Source organism: Nannospalax galili, unplaced genomic scaffold, assembly GCF_000622305.1.
Source record: "Nannospalax galili isolate Female #2095 unplaced genomic scaffold, S.galili_v1.0 scaffold175, whole genome shotgun sequence".
NCBI classification, from domain to species: Eukaryota; Metazoa; Chordata; class Mammalia; order Rodentia; family Spalacidae; genus Nannospalax; species Nannospalax galili.
This window is the reverse complement of record NW_008336314.1, coordinates 1,277,216-1,301,659: the sequence shown is the minus strand read 5'-3', so window position 1 is coordinate 1,301,659 and position 24,444 is coordinate 1,277,216. Positions and strand designations below refer to the sequence as shown.

The following is a 24,444-nucleotide window of genomic DNA, read 5'->3' as shown; positions in this document are numbered from 1 at the left end:
CACAAAATCCTCCCTTTAGCATCCTTCCTCATTCTGACAGACCTGAAAACCTAACATATTCTCCTTGATTTGTACCCACTTTTCAGTCTTCAGGGGGCATATCATAAAAAAATAACTATTATAGAGAAATATCTTAATCTTTACTTTTTACCGAAATTAATGCAAACCCTAAAGTGAGGTCCTAGAGAACAAAAAGGTGGAAATAAGAAGAGCAGAAATCAAAAACAAGAGTGTGGGGTGGGAATTAATGCCTTCAGAATGGGGGGAAGAGGATGAGGAAACAGCAAATCGAATGGGAGAACCAGAAAGACAGGGATCCAGATGGCATGAGGGGGACGACCACCAGAGGGCACTAATATAAGCAAACTGCAAGACATTGATCCTCAGAGAATGTTTTTGGAGAAAATCATGCATCTGGTCATCATTTTCTGCTTTGTCAATGAACATTTCTTTAAAAAATATTCTGACATGCATGATTAGTTATAATAGTGTTTTTTGGTTTTCCCCCTGTAATCATAAAGCATAATTCTTGGCTCATGTAACATGGTACCTGTCTTGTAAATTTGTGAAGGACGCTCCTTTTATTGACAATTCTAATGTCTACCATCTGTTTGCACAGGATGAAGCCCCGGTGCCTCTCTAATTAGACATAAATTAGGTTGCAACAGCAGCTTTTCATTGGATCCTTCAGTTACAGTCTCATTTGTTTTTGTTTTTGATTCTTAAGCTGTGGATTCATGTTTGGTGGGAAGCCCAACTTCTCTCCTAAGAGTGGAGAGATGAACCTCCTGAGTTCATGTACTCAACACGCCCCTTTTGAATTTATGTTTAAAGCTAGACTTCTGTTATTGCATTGTCTTTGTTATACACTTATGAATACAAGCTTAAGCTAATTCAAGAGAAAAACCTAAAGATCCAAGTGATTTCCATGCTTTCCTTAAGAAGAGGATGGATGGGGGCTAGAGAGATGACTCACTGGTTAAGAGCACTGGCTTCTCTTGCAGAAGACCCTGCTTTGATTCCCAGGTAGTGGCTAACAACTGTCCGTAACTATGGTACAAGAGGATCTGACACCTGACCTCCAGAGGCATGGGTGCACTTATATACATGCCGGCAATACAGTCATACACATAAAATAAAAATAATAAAAGAGAAGAGGAAGGATACATTTGCAGTGCATGTATTACACATATTCTGCTGTGTATGCATCTTTGATTTTGTTTTCATTTTGTTTGTTTTTTGAGAAGGGTCTCACTATGTAGCCCTTCTGGCTTGGAATTATATATCGTAGACCAGGCTGACCTCAAAGTCAGAGAGATTTGCCTTCCTCTGTCTTCCAAGTGCTAGGATTTGTATGTATCTTTATATATGTTAACTTGTTTGCTTTTCAGATTCATTTTTATAAATTAGGTAAGAGTATCCCATTGTTCAGAGATAAAACATAGTATTTCAAATTTTAGTAATTTCCCATGTTATCACACCATGCTGTGATCAGTACTCAAATATTGAGCTTTGTTTGTGTCGTAGTCTGAAAGAAATGTCACCCATCTCCTTATGTATTTAGTACTTGGTCCCCAGTTGCTACTGCTCTTTGGGGAAGTTTCAGAACCCTTAGGAGGTGGAGACTCACTGGAAGAAGAACATCACCAGGCACCATCTTTGAAGGTTTATAGCCTCATCCCACTCTCTCTCTCTGTTTCCTGTGTGTGGCTGAAATGTGATCTCTCTGCTTCCTGCTCCTGCTGCCTTGCCTTCCCTGTCATGATGGACTTTATCCATCTGGAACAGTAAGATAAAATAATCCCTTTCTTCCTTAACTTGCTTTCGGTCACACTATTTTATCACAGCAACAGAAAAGAAGCTAATACAGTTTGATAACACCTATTTACTGTCTACTACATGCCTAAGTGTTGAAATTAGTATGAGGGGAAAGCGTGTGCATAATGCTGTTTGATACTCCTTTATCTCCTGCAACCTCACTGGACAACCATGAAGGAAAAAGACTAATCGACAATGACCCGCAAGGTTCCATTCAGTTTTTACTTTCACAATTAAATTAGCATGGGTTTTATTTGTAAAACCTGTCAAATTATTAAACCTTTGTGAGCTTCAGTTTCCTCTTCTGTAAAATAGTCTACATACCTCTGAGGAGGAATCTCATCGATGTGAAAATTCATAATTTATAAAGGACTGTTGGAATATAAACTGCTGTGACTATTAATCGGTGCCCAATCAGTTGGCAACACTTTGGTCCACCTTCATTCCTGCCCACATCAATTTAGAGACAACATTAAGGTCATCTAAGTTCCCGTAAGACTCCTTACCTAAAATACAGCACTCCTTTACAGACTTTCAAAATATCTTCTTTTATGTTTTGGCTATTTTAAGAAAAAAAAACTTTAACAACAGTACGGACATGAATTCCAAGTAGCCCCCCTTCACTTGCCTATAACCTCCTCCTCTGCAGTCCACATTCTACCAATATTCTCTGCAGCATTTCATATGCCCATTGTAAGAACAATTTTCAAAACTATGATATCCCTCCAGTCTCTCTCTCTCTCCTTTTCTTCTTTAATTAAGAAAAATGTATCTTTACATTTATCTATTTAAGACTTTTTCACTTTGAGACAGGATCTCACTCTCTAGCCCACATTGGCTTGGAACTCACTATGCAGCCCAGCCTGGTCTAGAACTCATAATAGTCTTCCTCAGCCTCCCGAGTGCTGGTATTACAGGCATTGATCACCACTCCAGATTGTGCACTTATTTCAAATATTTATATTATTAGCAAATTATAATTCTCATTTATTGGGTCCAAGATGTTGGGATGTATGCCTACAATGCAGCAAGGCTAAATCAAGGCAATAAACATAACCACTTCCTCCCCTATCATTTTTAATAAGTCATCTGAAGTTTACTTCCAGTGTTTATTTATCTGTTTCTTTGTTTGTTTATATATTTATTTTTTGGATACAGGGTCTATCTCTTTAGCCAGGTTTGTCTCAAACCAACTATGTAGCCAATCTAGACTCAAGTTCATAACCTTCTGCCTCAGTTTCTAATCTCACTGTAGTTTTTAAATATGTAAAGCATCATTATTGTCATAGTTACATCGCTGAGTGGGTGATCTTAGAACCTATTCCTCCTGTTCATATAAACTTTATTCTTTGACCTTTATCTCCTTATTCCTTCATTCTCTACCTGTCAGCCTTGGATAGCCATCATTTTATGCTCTCCTTTGGAGTTCTATAATTGAGCTCTGGTGGCTATTTATCTTTGTGTGCCTGGCTCATTTCGTTTAGGATGTCATCCAGATTATCCATGTTGTTACAAATGACTTCACCTCTTATTAAGGATGCATAATGTTTACTTGTATATGTGTACTACATTTTCTTTATTCATGTATCCACTGATGGGCACTTGGGCTGTTTCCATATCTTGGGTTATTGTGAGTAATGCTGCAGTAAACATGGAGAGTGCAGAGCCCTCTGACATGCTGATTTTTCAGTCCCTCTACAAACATAATCAGAAGTAGGATTAATGGGTCAGATGATAGCATTATTTTTAGTTTACGATGGTTAGACTACTCTGAATTCCTACGGACAATGTATGTGCTCCATCTTATCTGCATTCTCTCTAAAACTTGTGATTCATATTTTTTTCAAATGTTGAGTTTAATTTATTTTAACTGATACCTAAAACAAAAATTATCTATAAATTATATATTAGTGGGTAACATGGTGTTTCAATCCATATATACATTGTGTGATGTTTAAATCAAAGTTCAACATATCCATCTCCTTAAGTGTTTATCTTTCAGGAGGAAAGCACTGAACATCCTTTCCTCTAGCTTCCTGAGATTTATAGTACATAATTATCTAGAGCCACTATATTGGGCAATAGCACACTGAAACTTCTTAACTCCTGTCTAACGATAATTTAGTAGCTCAGTTTCTGAGCAGCCTGCCTGTCTTCCCCATGTGACATCATCCTGTCTTCTTGCCCTGCTTTCCTAGGAATATCTTACTTGTGAATTTATGTTTCACTAATTTTCTATTTCTCTAACTTAAGCATTTAATTCTCCTTTCTCTTGAGTTGCCCTCTTCCTGTATTGCCCTGTTTCTGAAGTCTCGGTTTGTTTATCAGTTGACTTTTCTACCCATGCCTTAATCTCAACTGAAATTCATCAAGTTCTAATCTTCTTTAATTTTTTCATTTATTTTTATTTTATGTGTATAAGTGTATTGCCTACATGTGTGTAAGTGCATCCATGTCATGCAATGCCCACGGAAGTCAGAAGAAGGCTTTGGATCCCCTGGAACTGGAGTTACTGGTGGTTGTTAGCCTCCATGTGGGTGCTGGAAACTGAACTTGGGTCCTATACAAGAGCAGCCAATGAATGCTCTTAGATGCTGAGCCAACTCTCCAGTCCTAATCTTTTATCGTTACCTCTATTTTTTTTTTTTAGATAATTCCACCCTATCTAATGACTTCAGCTGTTAACTCTATGTTGGTAATTTTTAAGTCAATTTTATGGTAGTTGTAGCATGCAGAGAATCTGTCCTGAGTAGCCAAGATTGCATGTCATATTCATTACACTCTTGTGGACTATCAGTATGTTGCCCAAATTGATCCTCTTCTTACCATTCTCACCTGCTCCGTCCCATCAATATTCCTAACTTCTCCCTTGCTCTTTAATTCAGTCAGATGATAAACCCGTGATTTTACCTTTTGTTAGCCTAGTCATCATTGCACATTTTTCCTATAAACGGCTTCTAATTTTACACAGCACAGATGAGTATATTAAGTACCATTTGCAAAAGGGAAACTTCTGTCTTAAAAAATTGTTGGAGCTGGCCTTATACCAATATCCAGTGTCATCAGTGAATCAGTTCTCATCATACATGAAAACTTTTTTTTTTTTACAAATGTCTTCCAACTATTTTTATACAGTTTCTATCTTGCCAGTTGGAATGGCCCATCATTTATTCATGAACTGCTTTTCTGATGATTGGGTCCTTATTGCCTTTTCTATGATTTCAGATCCAACTGATAATATTATTTATTATTTTCATAGTCTATGATTCTTCTCAGAAATTGCCGTTCTTGTTTCTGAAATGCCTTGAAAGTTTATCTGGACCCTTCTCACTTCTGCCTTGGGTGATGGTTATTATTGTTCATAGTACAAGATAGTATAAGAAAATATCACAAAGCATACTTAATACTGCATATTTGATTCTTCACCGAGCATCATGCCTTGCATATAGTAGAGCCTCAGTAAAATATGGTAATTGTTGGTTCCAGGAAAAAATAACCATTTCAGAGAGATCTATGGATGATGCTATCATTTGGAAGTTGTGCTTTTGCACAGGTTCTAATGATCTATCATGAAGGGACCTCAGAGGCAAGAATTATGAATAAAATGGGAACCCTTTCTATCCACAGCCTCCTGCATTCACCTAACTCCATCTTCCTAGGATTATCCTCTATGTTCCTTGGATACGATTCCGTGCAGTGCAGTATCTACTGCAACTGTAGTGGCTCCACTAACATGGCCACTTATCAGTTCTCTCCAGGTCAGGCCCTCAGCCCTTCTGATAGTTATCCACATATACTGCAATGATGAAAGATCTGCTTTTTATATGCATCTGAACCATATTCTTGGAGAGGAATTTGTGATACCACTACCATTTTCAGGTGATGAGAGTGGCAAGCCAAAATGAAGAGGAGAAACAGGTCAGTGACAGGTATCATGAAATAGATTCTTCACTGTCTCTAAATAGATCCCTGTTCATTCTTAAACAGATGCTTTCTCCAAAAGTGTTTTCCATATGGTTTCTAATTTAGGAGTTTCAGGTAGATAAACAGAAAAGAAACCTAAAACATATTCAATAACAACACTAATAATGATTCTAAATAAAATAGCCAAATAGCCAGCATTGGTTTAGCACCTCCTGATTAAAAGCACATTGCAACTGTTTTAATCACATGCTCTGACTAATCCTCAAAACATCCCTGTGCTATTGCTTTATCCCTACTTTTCACATGAGCCTAGGGAGCTGTAGCTCATAGTGGCTAAGTACCTTATTAAAGATTACAAAGCTAGATTGGCAGAGACAGCTACTTCTAAGAATAATATGAGATAAAATATAGAACTCATTATAAAATGAAAAGACTTTTAAAAACAGCATTAATAGCTCTGCAAAGTGATGCCTAATTCCAGAAACACATATATTGCTGATATGAGTGTGTGATATGCATAGGAAAAGCAATGTACTTACTCCCTGTCAATCACAAGGCAGGTCACAGCTTCTGCAGCAATTACATTTGCAGTTCTCACATCCTCCCTATATATATAAAAAAAAAGAGCCATTAGGAGACAGCAGTCTTTAACCTCAAAGACAAGTGACTATTATGACAAATCTCAGGACTATATTATAGAAACTCTTTTGATTTTTGTACTTTCAGGTTTAAGCTTTGTGTTATAAATTTCTTTGTCTTAAAGAACCACATTACACCTATAAGTCATGCATGTTCTATAACTATAAGCCAGTTGTTATAATTATCAAATTAAAGTTTCACTTACACAAGAGGAGAAAGGTTTTATAACATCATTTACTTTGCTCTTTAGGGAATTCATCAATCAACTGCATGGTGATAAAGCTAGTAAGGGAGACGAATATTGCTTTTTAAAAGAGTCTACAGACATATTCCTGGAAACAGAATGTCTAATTCATTCATTCACGAACTTGTCATTATATCCTTGAGAACAATGGATCTGTTTAAATATTTCTTTACAATAGAGACAATGTCTTTATGTAGCGTAACTCATCTGTACCCGAGCTTATGGTTCCTTAAGTATTTGACAAATATTAGTCACAGCAGTTGTATATATCAATCTCTTAAACCTTTAAAAATCTTCCCTGACATCTCTTACTTTCTCCAGCAGTGAAAGATGGGTTTGGTAAATTAACATCACAATTAATTTTCAGCCACCATAAATTGAATAGTACCATTGTCATAACATTAAATTATACTTGATGATGTACTCTCTTTTCCTATGATAATAATATTTCTAAGCTAATATAATTAATGATAAATATGCTTGATATATGAGAGAAATAAGTGCCTAGAAAAACAGTGTTGATGCATTTTCAAACCATAAAACATTATGTCATTAAAAGCAGGTTTTAAATTTTTTCACTTATTTTTATTTTATGTGTATGAGTGTTTTGTCTGTATGTATGCAGTGCATCCATGTTGTGCAATGCCCATGGAAGCTAGAAGTGGGCATTGGATCCTCTGGAGCTGAAATTACAGAAGGTTTTCAACTGCCGTGCAGGTCCTGGAAACTGAACCTGGGTCCTCTGGAAGAGCAGCCAGTGCTCTTAACCATTGAACTATCTCTCCAGCCCCCAAACACAGTTCTTTAAAGTCTTGAAAATAAAGGGGTTCCCAGTGAATTTTTAAAGTATTTTATTTATTATTTTTATTTTAATGTGTATGCATGTATTGCCTGCATGTATGTAAGTATACCACATGTATGCAATGCCCACAGAAGCCAGAAGAGGGTGTCATAACTCCTGGAACTGGAGTTATGGACCATTATTAGCCACCAAACGGGTGCTGGGAATTGAACCCAAGTCCTCTGGAAGCACAGCAAGTGTTCTTAACCACTAAGTCATCTCTCTAGCCCTAGTTCCCAGGAAATTTTTATCTGTTCAAGACACACTAAGTTCTGACATATAGTCCTAACTTTTGTAACTTTTACTGCTGAACTCTTTGTCTTTCATTGTTGATATAGCATGCTGTTTACAGAAAAAAATAGTATTTGGTGTTTGATAAATGAAATACAAATACTCTTTCACTGCCATTATTTTTCCAGATGTTTCCTTATGAGATTCTTTAGCACTCATCATCCAACAGAGGTATGAAAATCATTTTCCTTCTAAAGAAACCCACGTTGAGATTCTTGTAGAGGTACTAAATTTTTATACATTCATCTCAGAAGAAACGGTTTCTTATATTAATTTTACGACATAACTATGGCATACGTTCCATTTCCTGAAATCTACTTTTATGTTTTGGAATAAGATTCTATAATTGTTTTCACTTGGTGCCTAACATTGAATAACAAGCATTCTTATCAGGTTCCTATTACGAGGTGACAGGACTTTCCATTTGTTTGTAACTGCTTGAACTTTAAAGAAGAAAGTTCTCTCTTATTCTGTATTTTAAATCCATCCCTTATACTGTTCCCTCACTCTATAATTGTTATGATAATATCAGGAGCTGCCAGTGTGAGCTTCACAGGCCTCCCTCACATTCTCTGCCTTTCAGACAAACTGGCCTCCTTTCAATAACAAACATATCCTCTCCCCCGTGTCCTGCCTTCCTAACATGCTGTTCTTATGCTTAAGCAGAGTCTCTCCAAGTGGCTGCTTCTCTCAACCTTGCTTGTCCTTCAGATCCCAGCTCAAGTGCCTGCCCTTTCTTCAGGTATGCCATCTGAATTAACGAGGTTGGCTTCCCTGTGTATCACATTACCTACCACACATATCTCTTATATGCAAGTGCCCATCACCACTTCTAGTTCATATATTTATTTATCTGATCATTCAGTTAGGGACTCAATTTCTCTTCTGCCCAACCATGCAAGGGCAAAGACCATGGTTGGATTTACTTCCCATTTAATCCCGAATTCCTGATACACAGGAGGTGTTGAGTAAGACTGTACTTCAAGAATGACATAAATATCACATTCCTGTGCCCTGGGGTAGTACTGAAGAGTTTAGATTTTAAGTCAACAGGAGCTAGCTGCTAAACCGAGCTCTACCTTTCACAGTTTCGTAAACCTTAGTTTTCTTATCTGAAAATAGGAATGACAAAAGAGCCCATTCAGTGTGCAGAATAAAAGTCTGGTTTGTAGATACCTGTCTTGGTTTATAAAAGCATTCCTACACAAGAGCAGAGTGAGAAATATAGATCGTATATTTTCAAATGCATTACCATTTTCTAAGGTGATTTTAGTTTTAGTAAAGTAAACACAGCAGGCAGAAAACATGAATAATTCCCATGGGGGACTTCATAAATTGTGTGACTAACTTATTTCTGACAATGTTGTTTATGACAGCGTAAGGCACTACAAATTGTTTCCAGCCTTAAAACAACAACAGAAACACTACCACAGGTTTATAGATACAACATTTTAAACCTTCATTTCTCTAAATATAGGCTCATCTTGGCTATTTAAAAATTTTCCTGTTTCATCTGGGTGTACGTACCAGTACACACCTGTAACTCCAGCATCTCAGCCCTCCCAGAAGGATCTTGAGGTCAAGGCTGACCTTGGCTGTGCTGCACAGTAAGATCCCTGTTATCTCTGCCTGCCTCTCAGCCCAGTCTCCCAAGAAAATAAAAATAGAAATTGCCTATTTTGAAATATTTCCATCTTGACTACTCAGAAAATTTAAAAAACTATGTAAATCAGCAATTCATTTTCATTATATTTTATGCATATAAATTTTTTCAATGTATTCATCACAAATATCCAATCTTTTAATATTGAATTATATCATTTGGCTTAAATTGGGTATCCTTTAAAGACTGAATATTATTTTCTTGCAATAAAAACATACTTGTTTAATGCAGATAGGGAAACTATTAAAGACATAAAGAAGGTCTATAAAACTATTTCAAAGAGACAAAAAATATTTAATTTTAAAGAACATTTATAATTATGGACAAGAAACAAAATTAGTAATTAGTAAAAAGTCATATATTAAAGCTAAAAATTTATTACATTAGAGGAAAACACATTAAACAAGTTTGTTATTTATTAAACATAAGCTTATGCTAGGGATCCATATTAAAGAATTCGTACAAATCCCATTTATAGACTATAGCAAAAGGCAATTATTTTATCTCACATTTGTACAAGGGAATAGAAGCTAGGTAATACACTGAAAGGCAGATATAGCTAGTAAATTGCAATCCTGGAATATTGAACACAAATCTGACTGTCCTCTAAGTCAAGTTTTTGCCAAAAATCTATACTGCTCACATACTCTCCTGTCAATTTAATTTTATGATTATAAATTTACTGAAATGCAGAAGAACTTTTGAGCAGTAGTTGTATCATAATGTTGTATTTACTAATAAAACAAGCACTAATCTATTTTGGTAATAAATTGCAAAATGAAGCTGATAAGCACTTAAGAATTCCCACATAGGAATGCCTAGCCTGTTATGTTGTTTTATAATAATGCCATGTAGCAGTAGAAATTATTCAATGCCAAGTCTGTTCAACTCTAAGTCCTGCTGCCATCACATTGTCACTGTATTCCTACTATTCGGGTGGTTTTATGGCCCTCTCTGCAGGTGTCCAGAAATGCTCTGAGAGCCTCTGAGAAACAAGTCTGACTTGGCTTTGACATATATTGATCTTTCACTGTCACAGAGAAACCAGAAGCTTCTAATGAGAGTTTATTACTAATAAAATCTGTCAAAATTGTAATTACTTTGTACTTTCATTTCCATTGTAGGTCCAAGGACCATGGTAAAAACAAATATAATTTGGATTTAGGTATTTAATGTTACATGTACAGTATACATAATAGAGAGGTCCTAACGATGCAATGCCGTTACTAAACATTTTTAACCATTCATAACAGTTATTTGTTCACATAGACCATCTACCAAGTTATCAGGAGTTTCATTTAGTGCTGGCTTAGATATGGGGAGAAAGACAGAAAGGGGTAACACTATTTATTTTTAAAACTTGAACTTGTTTCCTTTTATTTTTAATTTTTACCTGTTTGGGGTATTTAGTAGTTTCTAAGAGTTTTGATACAATAATGACCATAAGAGAATTTTCTACCTAGAACTATAATACCAATGCTACTTAAATAAACACTCTCACCAAACATACATTGCCTCTGATTACTTGGCATACAAGGCTTGCTACTTTGTAATAAATATATGTAAACATACATATTACAGTCCAGATATAACATGCATATTGTCTTTAAAAGTAAAGTCTCATTTTTATACAGTTCTGTGCCTATGAATTAGTTCGTTTCAGCCTGACAAATTAATAAATAATAATAATGTACCATTACAAAAATAGCCACTGCTTGGTAGATTATCAAATATTTCCACAAGCACACTGTCAATTATGCAGCAAAGCTTTGCACTTTAGTAGTGGTCTCTTTTAAAGCATTTTGTGAGGAGTTAGAAACTCTTTCAATGACATTACAGAACACTAAAAATATCCCCAAGTATTTGCAAATATAGTTTTCTGTGCACTGACTCTGATAGTCTTTGAACTTCATCCCTGGAATCTTCATCATCGCTGTATCCCAAAGTAGAATCACTGTCAGTATCTGAATAATCCATAGCAAGAGTTTACATTGACTCTCCTGAAGCAAGCCTCTTGTGTTGCATGGCTACTAGACAACTTTGTGGCATATGGATACCTCAAGGGAACAAATGTGGATTGTATGAGGCCAAGGCAGAGCACAGTTCATGCAGAAGAGTTATCGGAGCAGGGCTCTCCTTTCGCAGCTCTAACGCAATGTGACTGCTGTCAGCAGAGTCCTAGCATTCCCTCAGTGCCAGCCTTCAGGGAAACTGACACTCTTCCAATAGCCTATGAGCTTACAGCAATCCATGTGTCTGAGCCTTTCATTCTCTGTCATGTGCAAGCTTAATGTCCCAGTTAAATTACACTCACACAAGACAAAGCAAATTCTTTTTATAACAAAATCAAAGGACAATCTTAACACAAGTAGGATAATCATATTTTATAGGATAGAACAAGCATCAAAGAAACATATAAAACGAAAGTATAGCACTGGAACATTGAAATAATTATGAACAACTGCATAGTTTGTGGCAAATCTGATTGCTGTTTGAGGTCTAGATCCCTAAGCAGTTAAGTGTTCTTTAGGAAAAATGCATATCAGATCAAACTCAATTCCAGTTCTGATTTAGTCACAAACTTATTCCAACATGATTAGTACCCAAACTAATAAAATTCATATGCAAAGTGTAAACAGTGAGTGCAATAGTTGCACAGCATCTAACCATGTTTTCTGCGGAGTAACCAATGAATTTTAGCCGTATCATCACCTCTTCAACATCCTCTGATACTGGAGTGCAAACCCCTGAATATATTTTCTCCCTTAAAGAACCTTTCCATAATTTGTTAATTAACCAATCTCCCAATTCTTTTTTTGATATCCCCTTCTTAGTTTATTTTTCCCAGACGTCAGAAATATGTTTTTTCTACAAATTCTCTTTACTGCTTTGTTTTTTAGCTCTGAATTTTTATTGGTGAAAATGTACATAATCATATAGTATAACCTATTAGTTTTACATTAGAATCTTGGAGGTCTTTATTTAAACCTTTACCTTCACTAGATAGCACATATATGTATATGTATATATATATATGCAACAGTAGCCACAATGGTTAAGTTATAGAATCAGGCTAAATGTCCAGTTATGTGGGGATCAAGAAAATGTGGTGTATATACACACAATGGAATATTATTTAGTTATAAAAGTAAAAATATGTTATGTGTGACAAAATAAATGAGTTTAAAATACAGTATAATGATTTCAGTAAGCCAGTCAAGAAGAACAAATACCTCATGACAAACCTCATATGCAGAATCTAAGTAACTGATTCAATAGAATTTAAGAGTGGAATAGTAGGTACCAGGGGCTGGGAGAATGAGAAGAGATGATGGACTAAGTTATGGTGCTGTTTCATATATCAGGGTGACTGCAACTGACAATAATGCATATATCAAATAGCAGGACGAGACAGGTTTGATAACTTCACAACAAAGAGATGATAAATGTTTAAGGAGATGGAAATGTTAATTACCCTGATCTGATTATCACATAGCATATATATATATATATATACATATATATATATGCATATATGGAAGAATTTTATACCCAATAAATATCTTGTTAACATATAGTAATAAAAATTAGAAATGAAAATAATGCCCTAGCCAGAATAAAAGTGTTCTTCATAAGTTAACTCCAAAGTTTATTCTTCCCGGTTACATGGGTGGATATATTCATTCATTATATTATTTCACTTTCTGAGAGAATGTATATCATTGGGGCCTATATCCATGGAAAGGTTCTGTGAACAAATGAAGAGTGATGATATTGGAAGAATCCAATTTTCACATTCCTTTGTATATTAGTTCTGCTGGGTTGATAGCATAATGGATTTTTTTATCTGGCACACAAACTTTGCATGTTATAGTGTCCCTCAATGATCATGAATATACACATTTACTAGATTGAACCACATAAAATTACTTTTTTGCAGGTCCAAAAATGGCTGAGTACTAGCAAGTTCATATGGTTCAACCTAATTCATGAAATTAGTGAGAGTGAAAAGGAGGAGAAAGAAATTAGAGAGGGATATTTGTTGCTGTTTCTCATTCCGTTTGTGCTGATGACATGGCATTAACTAAGCTGAGATTCAACACCTGCTCACAACATCCTCCATATCCTTCATTAAATGAATTCATTCTCCTGAATGCTAAAGCTTGACTGACGGCTTTGGCTCCTTCTCTGTAGATGACTGATTACAGATAATCCTCTTCACATCTCATTATAGTTTGTATTAGAAATTATCACCAAATACCATGCATGTATTTGGTGATCCTAGAAAGAATGAGTTATTAAACAAAAGTTCCAATACTGGGTGTGGGATCCTAGAAAGAATGAGTTATTAAGCAAAAATCCCAATGCTGGGTGTGGGATACCTCCATAGGAATTGTTGGCCAGAAAAGCTGCAGAGGCTCCCCAAACCATACAAGTTATGGCCATTGCCTTTGGTTGCCCATGAGAACTGTATAGTAAGATCCTATTGCTGAAGACACCACGCACCTTGGTTACAGAATACAGAGAAGTCATGCTGGAAGTTTTCCCCCTGCTGGCTAGTCATCATAGTGCCAGAAGTTACTATGTGCATGCTCTGATCCCAATTAGCTAAGCAAGAGGTGCTTATTGGTACAATAGTGGCATATCTATTTTGGGAATAACCAACTGGGTTAGATTGGCTCTGAGGCCTGCTCCTTAGGAAGAAGTTCATGTCTAGTATTATGGACCTGGTCAAAGGCCAATGGTTAGGGTAGTCATAAGCACTGAGGTGAATCCATTACTATTTTGTTTTTTCCTAAATGGACACATTATCAAACTGCCTCTTAAATATTTTTATTTCCATAGACTAGTGTTATCTTCACTTAAGGAAGTTCCTCTTTGTAGCATATGGTGGTTAATGCAGAGACTCATGGCTGGTGAAGGTGCTTGAGAGCAGGTGAATTTTGAGTGAATACTCAGCATTAAATGGGGCATCCATCTCAATCTGTGTTAAGATAAACCTGGCAGCTAAATTTTACTTTTATATAGTGATAATGGTAGTTTGTGATGTAAGCGGCCAACGAAAAGTTTGAATTTGATGGGGCGATAGATTATTTGATGGATGTGTCAGGAGTGTATTAGAGAACAAAATAATACATTGGCCTATTCCTTTTGTCTTTATTCACATATGTGAAAAGTACTTAAATTGTTTTCTATATTGAAATCATTGCTATATGGATGGAGCAATTCACCTCAAGTTATGTACCTTTGAGATGAATGTTAAATACCATGGCCACACATATTTTTTTTTTGCTTTTAAAACACATTTTAATTAATTCATTGAGAATTTCATACAACGTATTTTGGTCAAATTCACCCCAACTCCTCCCCTTAACTCCTTCCAGATCCACCTCCACCTTCCCACCCCAACAACTCTGTGTCCTCTTCTCTTTTATTTGATTACTCTCTCCAATTTGTGCTGTCCATGTACATCTGGATATGCCCATGCAACGGAGTGTAGTCCACCCACCAGGAGCCACACCACTGAAGGAAGCTGCCTCTCCCGCCCCCAGGAGCCATCAATTGTCCATAGCTTCTCAGGCGTCAAGCTTAGGAACCCCTCCCTCTCCATGCTGGAATGCTGACTGACTTGATCCTGTGCAGATCTTGTGTAGGCAACCACAGCTGCTCTGAGTTCATGAGTGCAGCAGTCATGTCATGTCCGGAAGACACTGTTGAGCTCTGGGCCTCCCTGACCTCTTGACAACATGTTTTTCATAATCAAGTTTTACTTATTGGCCCAGGATTCATAATATCCATCTTTAATGAATCAGAGACTGTCTTCAATAATATGACACTGCTTCCTATGAGATACAAAGATCTTAAATAGTGTATTTCCAATTCCTCTCTCCCAACTACTGAGCTTTTTTTTTCAATTTTTAAAAAAAGTTATTGAGAATTTCATACATGCATATAAGGTGTTTTACTCAACTCCATGTCCACTCCCTCCCCTCTATTTCCTCCCATATTTCCCCATCACTTTTTTCTGACAAATTCATGTCCTCTTTTCCTTTCTTTTCCTTTCTTTCTTTCTTTCTTTCTTTCTTTCTTTCTTTCTTTCTTTCATTTTATGGCAATTTTTGCTACTCTAACATTCCCCCCCTCTGAAGAGGTAACCCTAAAATCTTTTAGGGATTAGATAAAAGATCCTAAATACTTTTGACATTTTTGGCCTTTGGAACAGATGATGTTGCTAAGAGGCCCAAAGATATTTTGACTTTTAGCCAAGAAACTGGCTACTTTTCTTTGGGGTCTTTTTACCCTAACTGCTTAGCCAATTCCTACCTCCTATTCTTATCACACCATCCTCTGAAGAGGTTACCCAAATTGCTGATAAGGACTTGGGATGCAGACCTCTCTGGCTTCTTCCATGATGAACAGGGAGGCAGGGTGAGGTAATTGAGATACCCCTTCAGTGGGTCTATCTAAAAGACTCCCAAATTGTATAACTCTTATCTGTAGGGTGAAAAGAAAGTCCTTGACTGGTGAATAGGAGATGTGAAGGAGAAGTAAAGGCAAGAGTAATTAGCATTACAAGTTCCAGACAGGGAACTAGAAAAAAAGTCAGGGCAGGGAAAATTTCAAATGTTCATATCAGACTCCACTGGAATTTCTTGATGAGCACTTCCAAAAGCATCCCTCTATTGTGTTCTTCCTCATTTTACTTTTGTCTGCCAAGGCTAGACTTGAGAGTGATGGACTCAGGATTTGCTTTCAGGTATTTAGATAGCTGTTAGAGTGACTAGAATCAGTGTCAGTTCCCTCTCAAAGGCTTCTAGATAGGGGGAGAAAATAAATTTAGCCATCATTTTAGAACAATAGCGGGTTGTCTCCCTTAGCTACAGGTGGGCACTACAGTATTGCAGACCAAGATTTCAAGTCTTACATGAACAAAACTTTCTGCTTAGAAACAAAATCATCAATGAGAAATAATTGTCTAAATAAAATTTTATATGGACTTAAGCCTAATGTCTGGAAAGTGTAATCCCTTGAACTCTTAAAGAAATGTACTGATGACTTTAATTTTTGGTTATATTTTCTTTTTGGGTGTTTAAGACCATACAGTTGGCCCAAATAAATCAATTTATTTTTACACTTAAGGTCATTTGAGGATCTGTTCCTCAGGGGTCACATGGGCTTGGGAGGAGCTCCTGGCTCCTTTCTTTTACCAGTTCCATTTATGTGAAGATAAGTCAAAGCTCCTGCTTGACCATGTCTGGCTTCTCTTCGAAGCATGGAGGAAATGTTTCCTCTGAGTTGACCCTCCTCTTTGTAGACTGGACACTAATTCAAGTCCATCTGGTGGGGTCTCCACGGCCTCCCCAAACAAGAGGACAGGTGACTCACCACAGTTATAGGACATTTTGAGAGATGGTCCATAGTCCCCTGGAACTTAGTCGACCATGGAGGGCAAGGAGCAAAAGACTGTCCTTTAGGTCCTGATAGGACAAAGTCCCTCTGACCAGATTAGTATAGGCCTCAAAGTATGACTGTTAAACATCCAAGAAGGTTACTTCCACCAGTCTGATACTTTCAATTACCATGTGCTCTGTAGATAAAGCTTGGGCAAAAAACCAAATGTTTTCAGATAAACCTTGACTAGACACCATAGCCACATACTTTTTAAAAATCACCTGAAGTACCTACAAGCTAGGACTGCATTCTTTATTGCAGGTAAGTAGAAGGACTATGCAGAGCGATTGTCTCCTCTCTGTTACACTATTACCAGCATGGCCCATTTGCATTTCAACTTTCCACATGTGAAGTAATGGTCAAAATCACTGCGCTTCTTCTGTAATTACTTAGGGTTTTCAGAAAACTTTCTAAGAGTTCTAATTTTTTAAAATTATTTATCATTTTAATGTTATGAGTGCATTGCCTACATGTGCATAAGTACACCTGTGTCACGCAGTGCCCATGGAGGCCAGAAGATGGTGTCAGATACCTTGGAACTGGAGTTATGGACAGTTGTTAGCTGCCATGTGGGTGCTGGGAATCAAATCCCCCATCTCTGGAAAAATGAATGTTCTTAACCACTGAGCCATCTCTCCAGTCCCCTAAGAGTTCTAATTATCATACCTCTCAGTGATCCTCTGAGAACCCATCCTAGACCCAAGAATATTTCTTTCAATATTAAAAGGGATTAAAAGCTTGTAATTATGACCTCTCATCTGAATACTGAGTGACATAACATGGCAGCTTATCAAATCATAGATCTGCATACTAATGTTATATCAGTGACTAAAATGTGTTTATCACATAGAAATAGAACATATTCACTTGAAATAATAGATTGTCCTTGTCATATGGCAAGAACAATATAAAGAATGATTTTTTAGTTATCAAACTCTACTTTGATAAAAACTGAGATCCAATAGGATTCTTTTAGGGGAGAATAATATCCAACAGTCTAAAATAAACTTAAACTGAAAATAATCCTTTTGAGCATAGGCTCCTCAAATATTTCCTATTTTGACTTGAGTAAGGCCTTCACTCTTTAAAAAAAATTAAAGTGATTTTACAACTTAGTACATCTAATATCATATAATTTCAGTCAAGCCTGAGATTAACTTTGAATCGAAGGTGTAAAAAATAAGAAAATAAATCGATAAATAATTGAAAAGTCCATCTAATTTGGATTAAAGGTGCATGCATCAAACCATTACATAAAATCAAAACTCACAAAGGTATTTGACTTATTGAACACATTGATCAATATTAACCAACTTGCCACATCTCCCTAGCACTGATGTGGGCACAGGAAACAAATGGAACCAGGGTCCTCTGCAAGAGTAAATAGCATACACTCATTTCTCCAGTTCAGAAATAATTTCTGAGTAGAAAAGTTGGTGAGATCTTCTATAGTTGCTAAAGAATATTAGCTATGCAGTTATCAACACCTATTCAGCCTGGGTACCCCTCAACCTTCATAACCAAATCATTCCCAACTATCAGGGACAGGCTAACTTTTGCTAGTATAGCCTGATCTCATTAATGAGACACAAGCTTGGCAGCTAGAACAAGTGAAACACTTGACATAGTATCCTGTGGTGTTACTTTACAGGATTGCCTTTTGCCCTCTTTTCATTGGCAGCAATTAAAGGAAATAGATGACAAACTAAGGAAGGTATTTTTTTCAGCAAGGACATCTGATTCTCAACACCCTTAGCGACTGTGGATCTCCTAAAAAGTTAGTTGCCATTTGTTTGCAGATACATACAAACATTTCAGACCTGTTCATGCACTTTTATAATAATAATAGTTAAATTTAGTATTGGTTTGAGTTTTTTTAAATTTATTTTTATTTTATGTATATGAGTGTTTTGCCTGCATGCATGTAAGTGCACCCGGGTCCCTCAATGCTGTGCAGGCCAGAACAGGGCATAAGATCCACTGTAAGCGGAGTTATAGACCTGATAACTACCATGTGAGTGCTAGGAATCAAACCCGGTGTTGCCAAGTGTGGTGGCTCATGCCTTTAATCCCTGCCCTCGTAATCCCTGCCCTGGGAGACAGAGCAAGTGGATCTCTGAAATTGAGGCCAACCTGATTTACATAGTGAGTCCAGGTAGTCTGGGACTAGGAAGACCATGTCAAAAAAAAAAAAAAAAAAAAAGAAACCAAACCCAGGTCTTCTGCAAGAGCAGCCAGTGCTCATAACTACGGAGCCATCTCTCCAGCCCTCTGGTTTGAGATTTTATTGTTAGTATTTCCACTCACAATTGAGAAAGACTTTTTATTCATGATGATTATGTATATTTTAAGCACATATGGTGCATTGACCACAGATACTGATCTAAGACTTTTCACTGAGAGAGTAAAGCACGGTAATTAGAAGACCAGATTTGGAGTGACTTGTCCTGGTTCAAACAACAGAAATACCCCTAATTAGCTCTGTGATCTGAGTTAGACACTTGCGTTCTCTGCTTGTCAATTTTTCTTGTTTACAAAATGGGGGAAAAATAGACTTTAGCACGGCAATTATATGAAGTACATAAAAAGGTAAGTACATAAAAAGAAAGCGGATCCACTGTCTAACATAGGGAAGCACTCAATAAACAGACAGTATTATTGTTTCATTATCATAGCTTATCTAACCACAGTAAATTCCATTCAGTCCTCTTTTCCCACTGCAACATAATTGACATGCCTCTTTGATTAATCTGCAAAGTTCTTCATGGATCAGCAGTCACTTCTTCATAGTGAGCAAATCCTTCTTTTGTTAATTAAAAACATGCTTTCAAAGACTAATCAGGAATTTGAGATGATATTGTAGAAAGTTACTATTATGGCTTAATATGAAGTTCAAAATCTACATTGATTAATAAAAATAGCTTTGCTATAATATAGAAAAATCTGGGATTCATGTAATAAAATTGGGTTGCCAGATATAACCAATGAAAATAAAAAGTATTCAATTTGACTTGAAGTTTAGGTAAATAAGGAATAGTTTTTAGTATGTGTTTGTCCCAAGTAATATATCTGCAGTAAGAATAGATCATTTTTTATCTGAAATTCAAATTTTACTAGGCATCAAGCATTTTATCTGGCCACCCTAATAAAGTTTTTGAATATAGACCCAGGAAAAGAGTCCTTGGTGCTTGGTATATGGAGAAGTAAGGCACAGAATTACTACCCTTCAAGAATTTACAGTGTCACAGATAAAACAGAATAATAAATAACAAGCTGTGGTGCAATGAGACCAGAGAATGCTAGAGGAGTGTACACTACAGCAAATTACATGCAGTATTCCAACTTTGGCTAGGGCATGTGTCAACAGTGGAAAGGAACTGGGAAAATGTGAAAACTGGTGCTGAGGTCAGATATGGACTTCTGTGTGTGAAAGTCAGTCAACAGAGAAAGTGAGGTGGTGACTTCAACATGAACAGCCTGTGAAAATGCATAAGAAAATATGTATAGGGACTTTCCTTTCAGAACTCTGAAAGGAAATAAGGGAGGTTAATAATGTGGCCAGCTGTGTGGGGATAGTAGAAATGATAAATGCCACATGCTGCCATCATCAGCAGTTTGCTGGCCACAGAATCAAACCCATGAAAATCTCTGAAAGAGAGGGCAAAAACCACAGGACCAGCAAGAGACAACATGTAGCAATATAATCTCTAGTTTTCTGGGATTCTTATTTTGCTTTCTTTTGATAGACACTGAAAATGACTTAGAAAAAAACATTAAATTCTCCCTAGATAACACTAAGAAGAAAACTATTTGGAGCTAATGGTGATGACATTAATAGCACCAAGAAATCTTCCCTTCTCTACCATCTAATTGTTTTCATTATTCACTTCCATCAAGTTCTAGTTTGTATGACAACAGTGACAGATGTAAGGCATTTGCAAGTTGCCTTTTGTGTTCTGGGTCCCATAGAATTGACTCTGTATCTCATGTATATTTCATTCACTCTGCTCCATCCATAGCTACTGTTCTAAGAATGCTAAGGCGCTAGTGTACTAAGTGTTTCTCTTATTATTACTAAATAATACTTAAATGGATATATGCTATGTTGTGAGCACTGGGAGAGAGTTCTGAATTGTGACCTTGACTTCACAGCTGGTACTCATGCTGGTAATCATGAAACACATATGACATCAAAGATGGGCATTTTGAAAGCAACTGAAATTGACCCTATGTTTCAGCTTCATTGATATTTGGGATAACGAACAACTATGGAACATGTCTCTGTACCAGGCATTTGCTGCTTAAAAGTGAAATTTCTCTTGCCATGAGGTCAAGGCCAGCCTGATCCACAAAGCATCGATCAACCAAGGCTTTAATAGCAAGAATTTGTCTTTAAAGAAAATAAATAATTTAAAATTTATTGATTAAAAAATAAATAGAAATTTCTTAATCATATGCTTGGGAGGGTTCAGTAAAATATGTGTCTGAGCCAAAACCAGTGAGCAGTCTGTTTTCATAAAATTTATCAACTAATGAAGGTTTTCTTTTTTTAATAATTTAAAAGGTTGTTCAGAGAAGAAAAATATAAGCAAAAGAAAAAAAAGTATAAATGATAGAACTGGTATCTGATACAGACCACTTTTCATCTGGTGGTCTGCAGAAAATGTCCCTGAGCAGATGTCGAATGTGAGACTCTGACAGTTTATCCACTCACCTGGAGTCATGTAGCTAAAAAGCTGTAGATCTTGGCTGGGCGTGGTGGCGCATGCCTTTAATCCCAGTGCTTGGGAGGCAGAGGCAGGCGGATCTCTGTGAGTTCAAGGCCAGCCTGGTCTACCTAGTGAGTTCCAGGACAGCTGGGGCTACAGGGAGAACCTGTCTCAAAAAGATAAAAAAAAAAAAAGGTAGATCTTGGTTTTAACCCCAAAATTTCTGTTCCCAGTGTCCATACATTCATTGTCTCCTTTCTCTCTCTCTCTCTCTCTCTCTCTCTCTCTCTCTCTCTCTCTCTGTCTCTCCCTCTCTCTCTATCTGTCTCTGTCTCTCTCTTTCTCTCTCTCTCTCTCTCTCTCTCTCTCTCTCTCTCTCTCTGTCTGAGGCAGTGACCAAACATGCTATTCTGCAAGCTGTATGTGGTGGTTTGAGTGAAAAACATTCCATATAGGTTCATGTATTTGAACACTTGGCACTGTTTGGGATTATCGACCTTTAGCCTTGCTGGAGGAAGTACAACACCAGGTGTAGGCTTTGAGGGTGTATAGCCTTGCCTCACTTCCAGCTCACTCTTTGCTTCCTGTTTGTGGTTGAAGCTGTGATCAGCCGGCTTCCTGTTCTGGTCCCTTGCTGCCGTGCTTCCCTGATATGATGGACTCTTACCCTCTGGAACCATAAGCTAAAATAATCTTTCTTCCATAAGCTACTTCCAGACATATTTTATAACAGCAACAAAAATTAACCAATATACTATTTTGCTTGAATATTCTCACTGGGAAACAGCAAAGACATGAATTCACATTTACCTAAATTCAAGTCTGTGCCATTGTATGAAGAAATACTCTTCATCTGCTTCCTCCATTCTTGTGATTTTTTTTCCATTCCAAGAGCAGATGATCTAATCATGTCCAAGTACTTAATTAATGTTTTCTCTGCATTTCTACAGCTAATTACTTAGTGATTCAACAATAACTTTTATAAACTACATATTCAATGGCTCAAAGTAAAACACCAACTAAATATAAGTATGGCTTAATAAAATATTACTTCATAGATTTTAAAAAATATTTTATTTATTATTTTTATATGTATGAGTGTATTGCCTGCATGTATGCAAGTGCACCCATGTCATGCAATGCCTGTGGATGTCAGAAGAGGGCATCGGATTCCTTGGAGCTGAAGTTACAGATGGTTGGTAACAGCCATATGGGTTCTGGGAATTAAACCTGGGTCCTCTGCAAGAGCAGTCCATGTTTTTAACCCCTTAGCCATTTTTCCAGCCCCCTTTATAGATTTTTAAAGATCACATAATAAATAAACTTCTAAGTAAATACTGTCTTAGTGAAACTTTTCATAATTTTATTAGGTTCTAGTGAACTTAGTTCTGTGCAAATACAGCACAAGGCTTGTAGGCATCAGTTGACCTCTTCCATCTTCATCATAAACTTAAGAAACTTCCTATCACCAGGTGGCCATAGCTGTCTAGTATTTTGCAAAGTAGAGGATACATATTTATTTCACCCCATCTGATCCATTTGTACTATTTTCTTTAGTAATCCCCTAAGACTGTTGGCTCATATCCTTTATGAACAAAAAGCCAAAACTGCTTTCCTAATTAAAAATGCATTTCACAGGTGGAATTTTCTCCTACCCTTCCTACTACCTTTACTTCCTTATCTTTTCTAAATGCTCATTTATCTATCTATTTACTATGTCTAAAATGTATAAAGAACCATGTTCTTTAACAGTGCAATAACTATATAAGACATAGTCTTTACTTTCAAGGAATGCAAAATTTAAAGAAGAAAATACACCATTGAAATAAACTTTATGTAATGATATACAAGCAACCTAGCAAATTTTAGTTAGGCATAAATGAGATTTGCTGAGAAACCATGTGCCAATTTCTGTAATAAGGATTTACAAATTCCCATGTTTAATTTTCAAAGCAAGTATATGATTTGGTTGCTATTATACATCCTCAGTCTGCTAGAAAAAACAGTAGGTAAACTGAGGGTAGGCAATTTTCATCAGGCCATAAGGTAATGAGTCATAGAACCAAAGTCCATATGACTCAGGTAGTATAACCCTTCCTCACAGGTCATATGATACTTGTGTGACAAATTACTGAATTTTATCTTCTCAACAATCACAACAGTGATGCAATTTTAGAATGTTTCTAGATCCCCATAAGCACAATTCACTAAGGATGGCCTATTGTCCAAATCCACACAGGTAAGCCTTTTTAACACCTATTTTTAACACTATGCTGCTACACTCATAGCTGTTTGGAATGGAAATGCCCTGACCCAGCCAGCTGATCAGGTTCTGGGTAGGCCATTACTGGAAATCAGACAATTTTTCCAGAACAGTACAAATGTGGGTGTTCTCATTACCACATGGATGGAAAAGACCAAGAAAACAGAATTCCAGGAAAAGAAAGAGAAGTAGAGAAACTAAGGTGAGCAAAAGAATCCTACTTGTTTTGAGTGGATTTCTTGGCCCTGTTATTATTTTGAGAGGATCATGGAAATTTTATGATTTTTTTAATCCATGAGATGCCTAATTGTCCATTCAATATACTCTCTTTATTAATTGCATTAGCTTGCATTAGGCTTTGATGTTTACAATCAAATTATACATATAATACATAATCTTAAACGTATGTAGTTTTTGACTTGTTTATTTCTGTTTTATGTGTGTGAGTGCTTTGCATGCATGTATCTAAGCGCATCCATGGATGCAATTCCAGCAGAGGCCAGAATGGAACTGGAGTTAAAGATGATTGTTAGTTGCCATGTGGGTGCTGGGATTTGAACCTGGATCTTCTGCAAGAGCAGCCGGTGCTCTTACCTGCTG

At 36.7% G+C, this 24,444-nt stretch overlaps 1 protein-coding gene across 3 annotated transcripts in view; it reads right to left on the bottom strand.

The window, feature by feature from the left end:
• Positions 1 to 24,444, bottom strand: part of Prkg1 (protein kinase cGMP-dependent 1) — a 1,315,555-nt gene that overhangs the window by 135,964 nt on the left and 1,155,147 nt on the right. For all 3 annotated transcript variants that reach the window (XM_008831094.3, XM_008831093.3, XM_029562517.1), the window contains exon 8: positions 6,282 to 6,347. In XM_008831094.3, the coding sequence (XP_008829316.1) occupies positions 6,282 to 6,347 (66 nt within the window). The remainder of the gene's footprint in view (positions 1 to 6,281; positions 6,348 to 24,444) is intronic.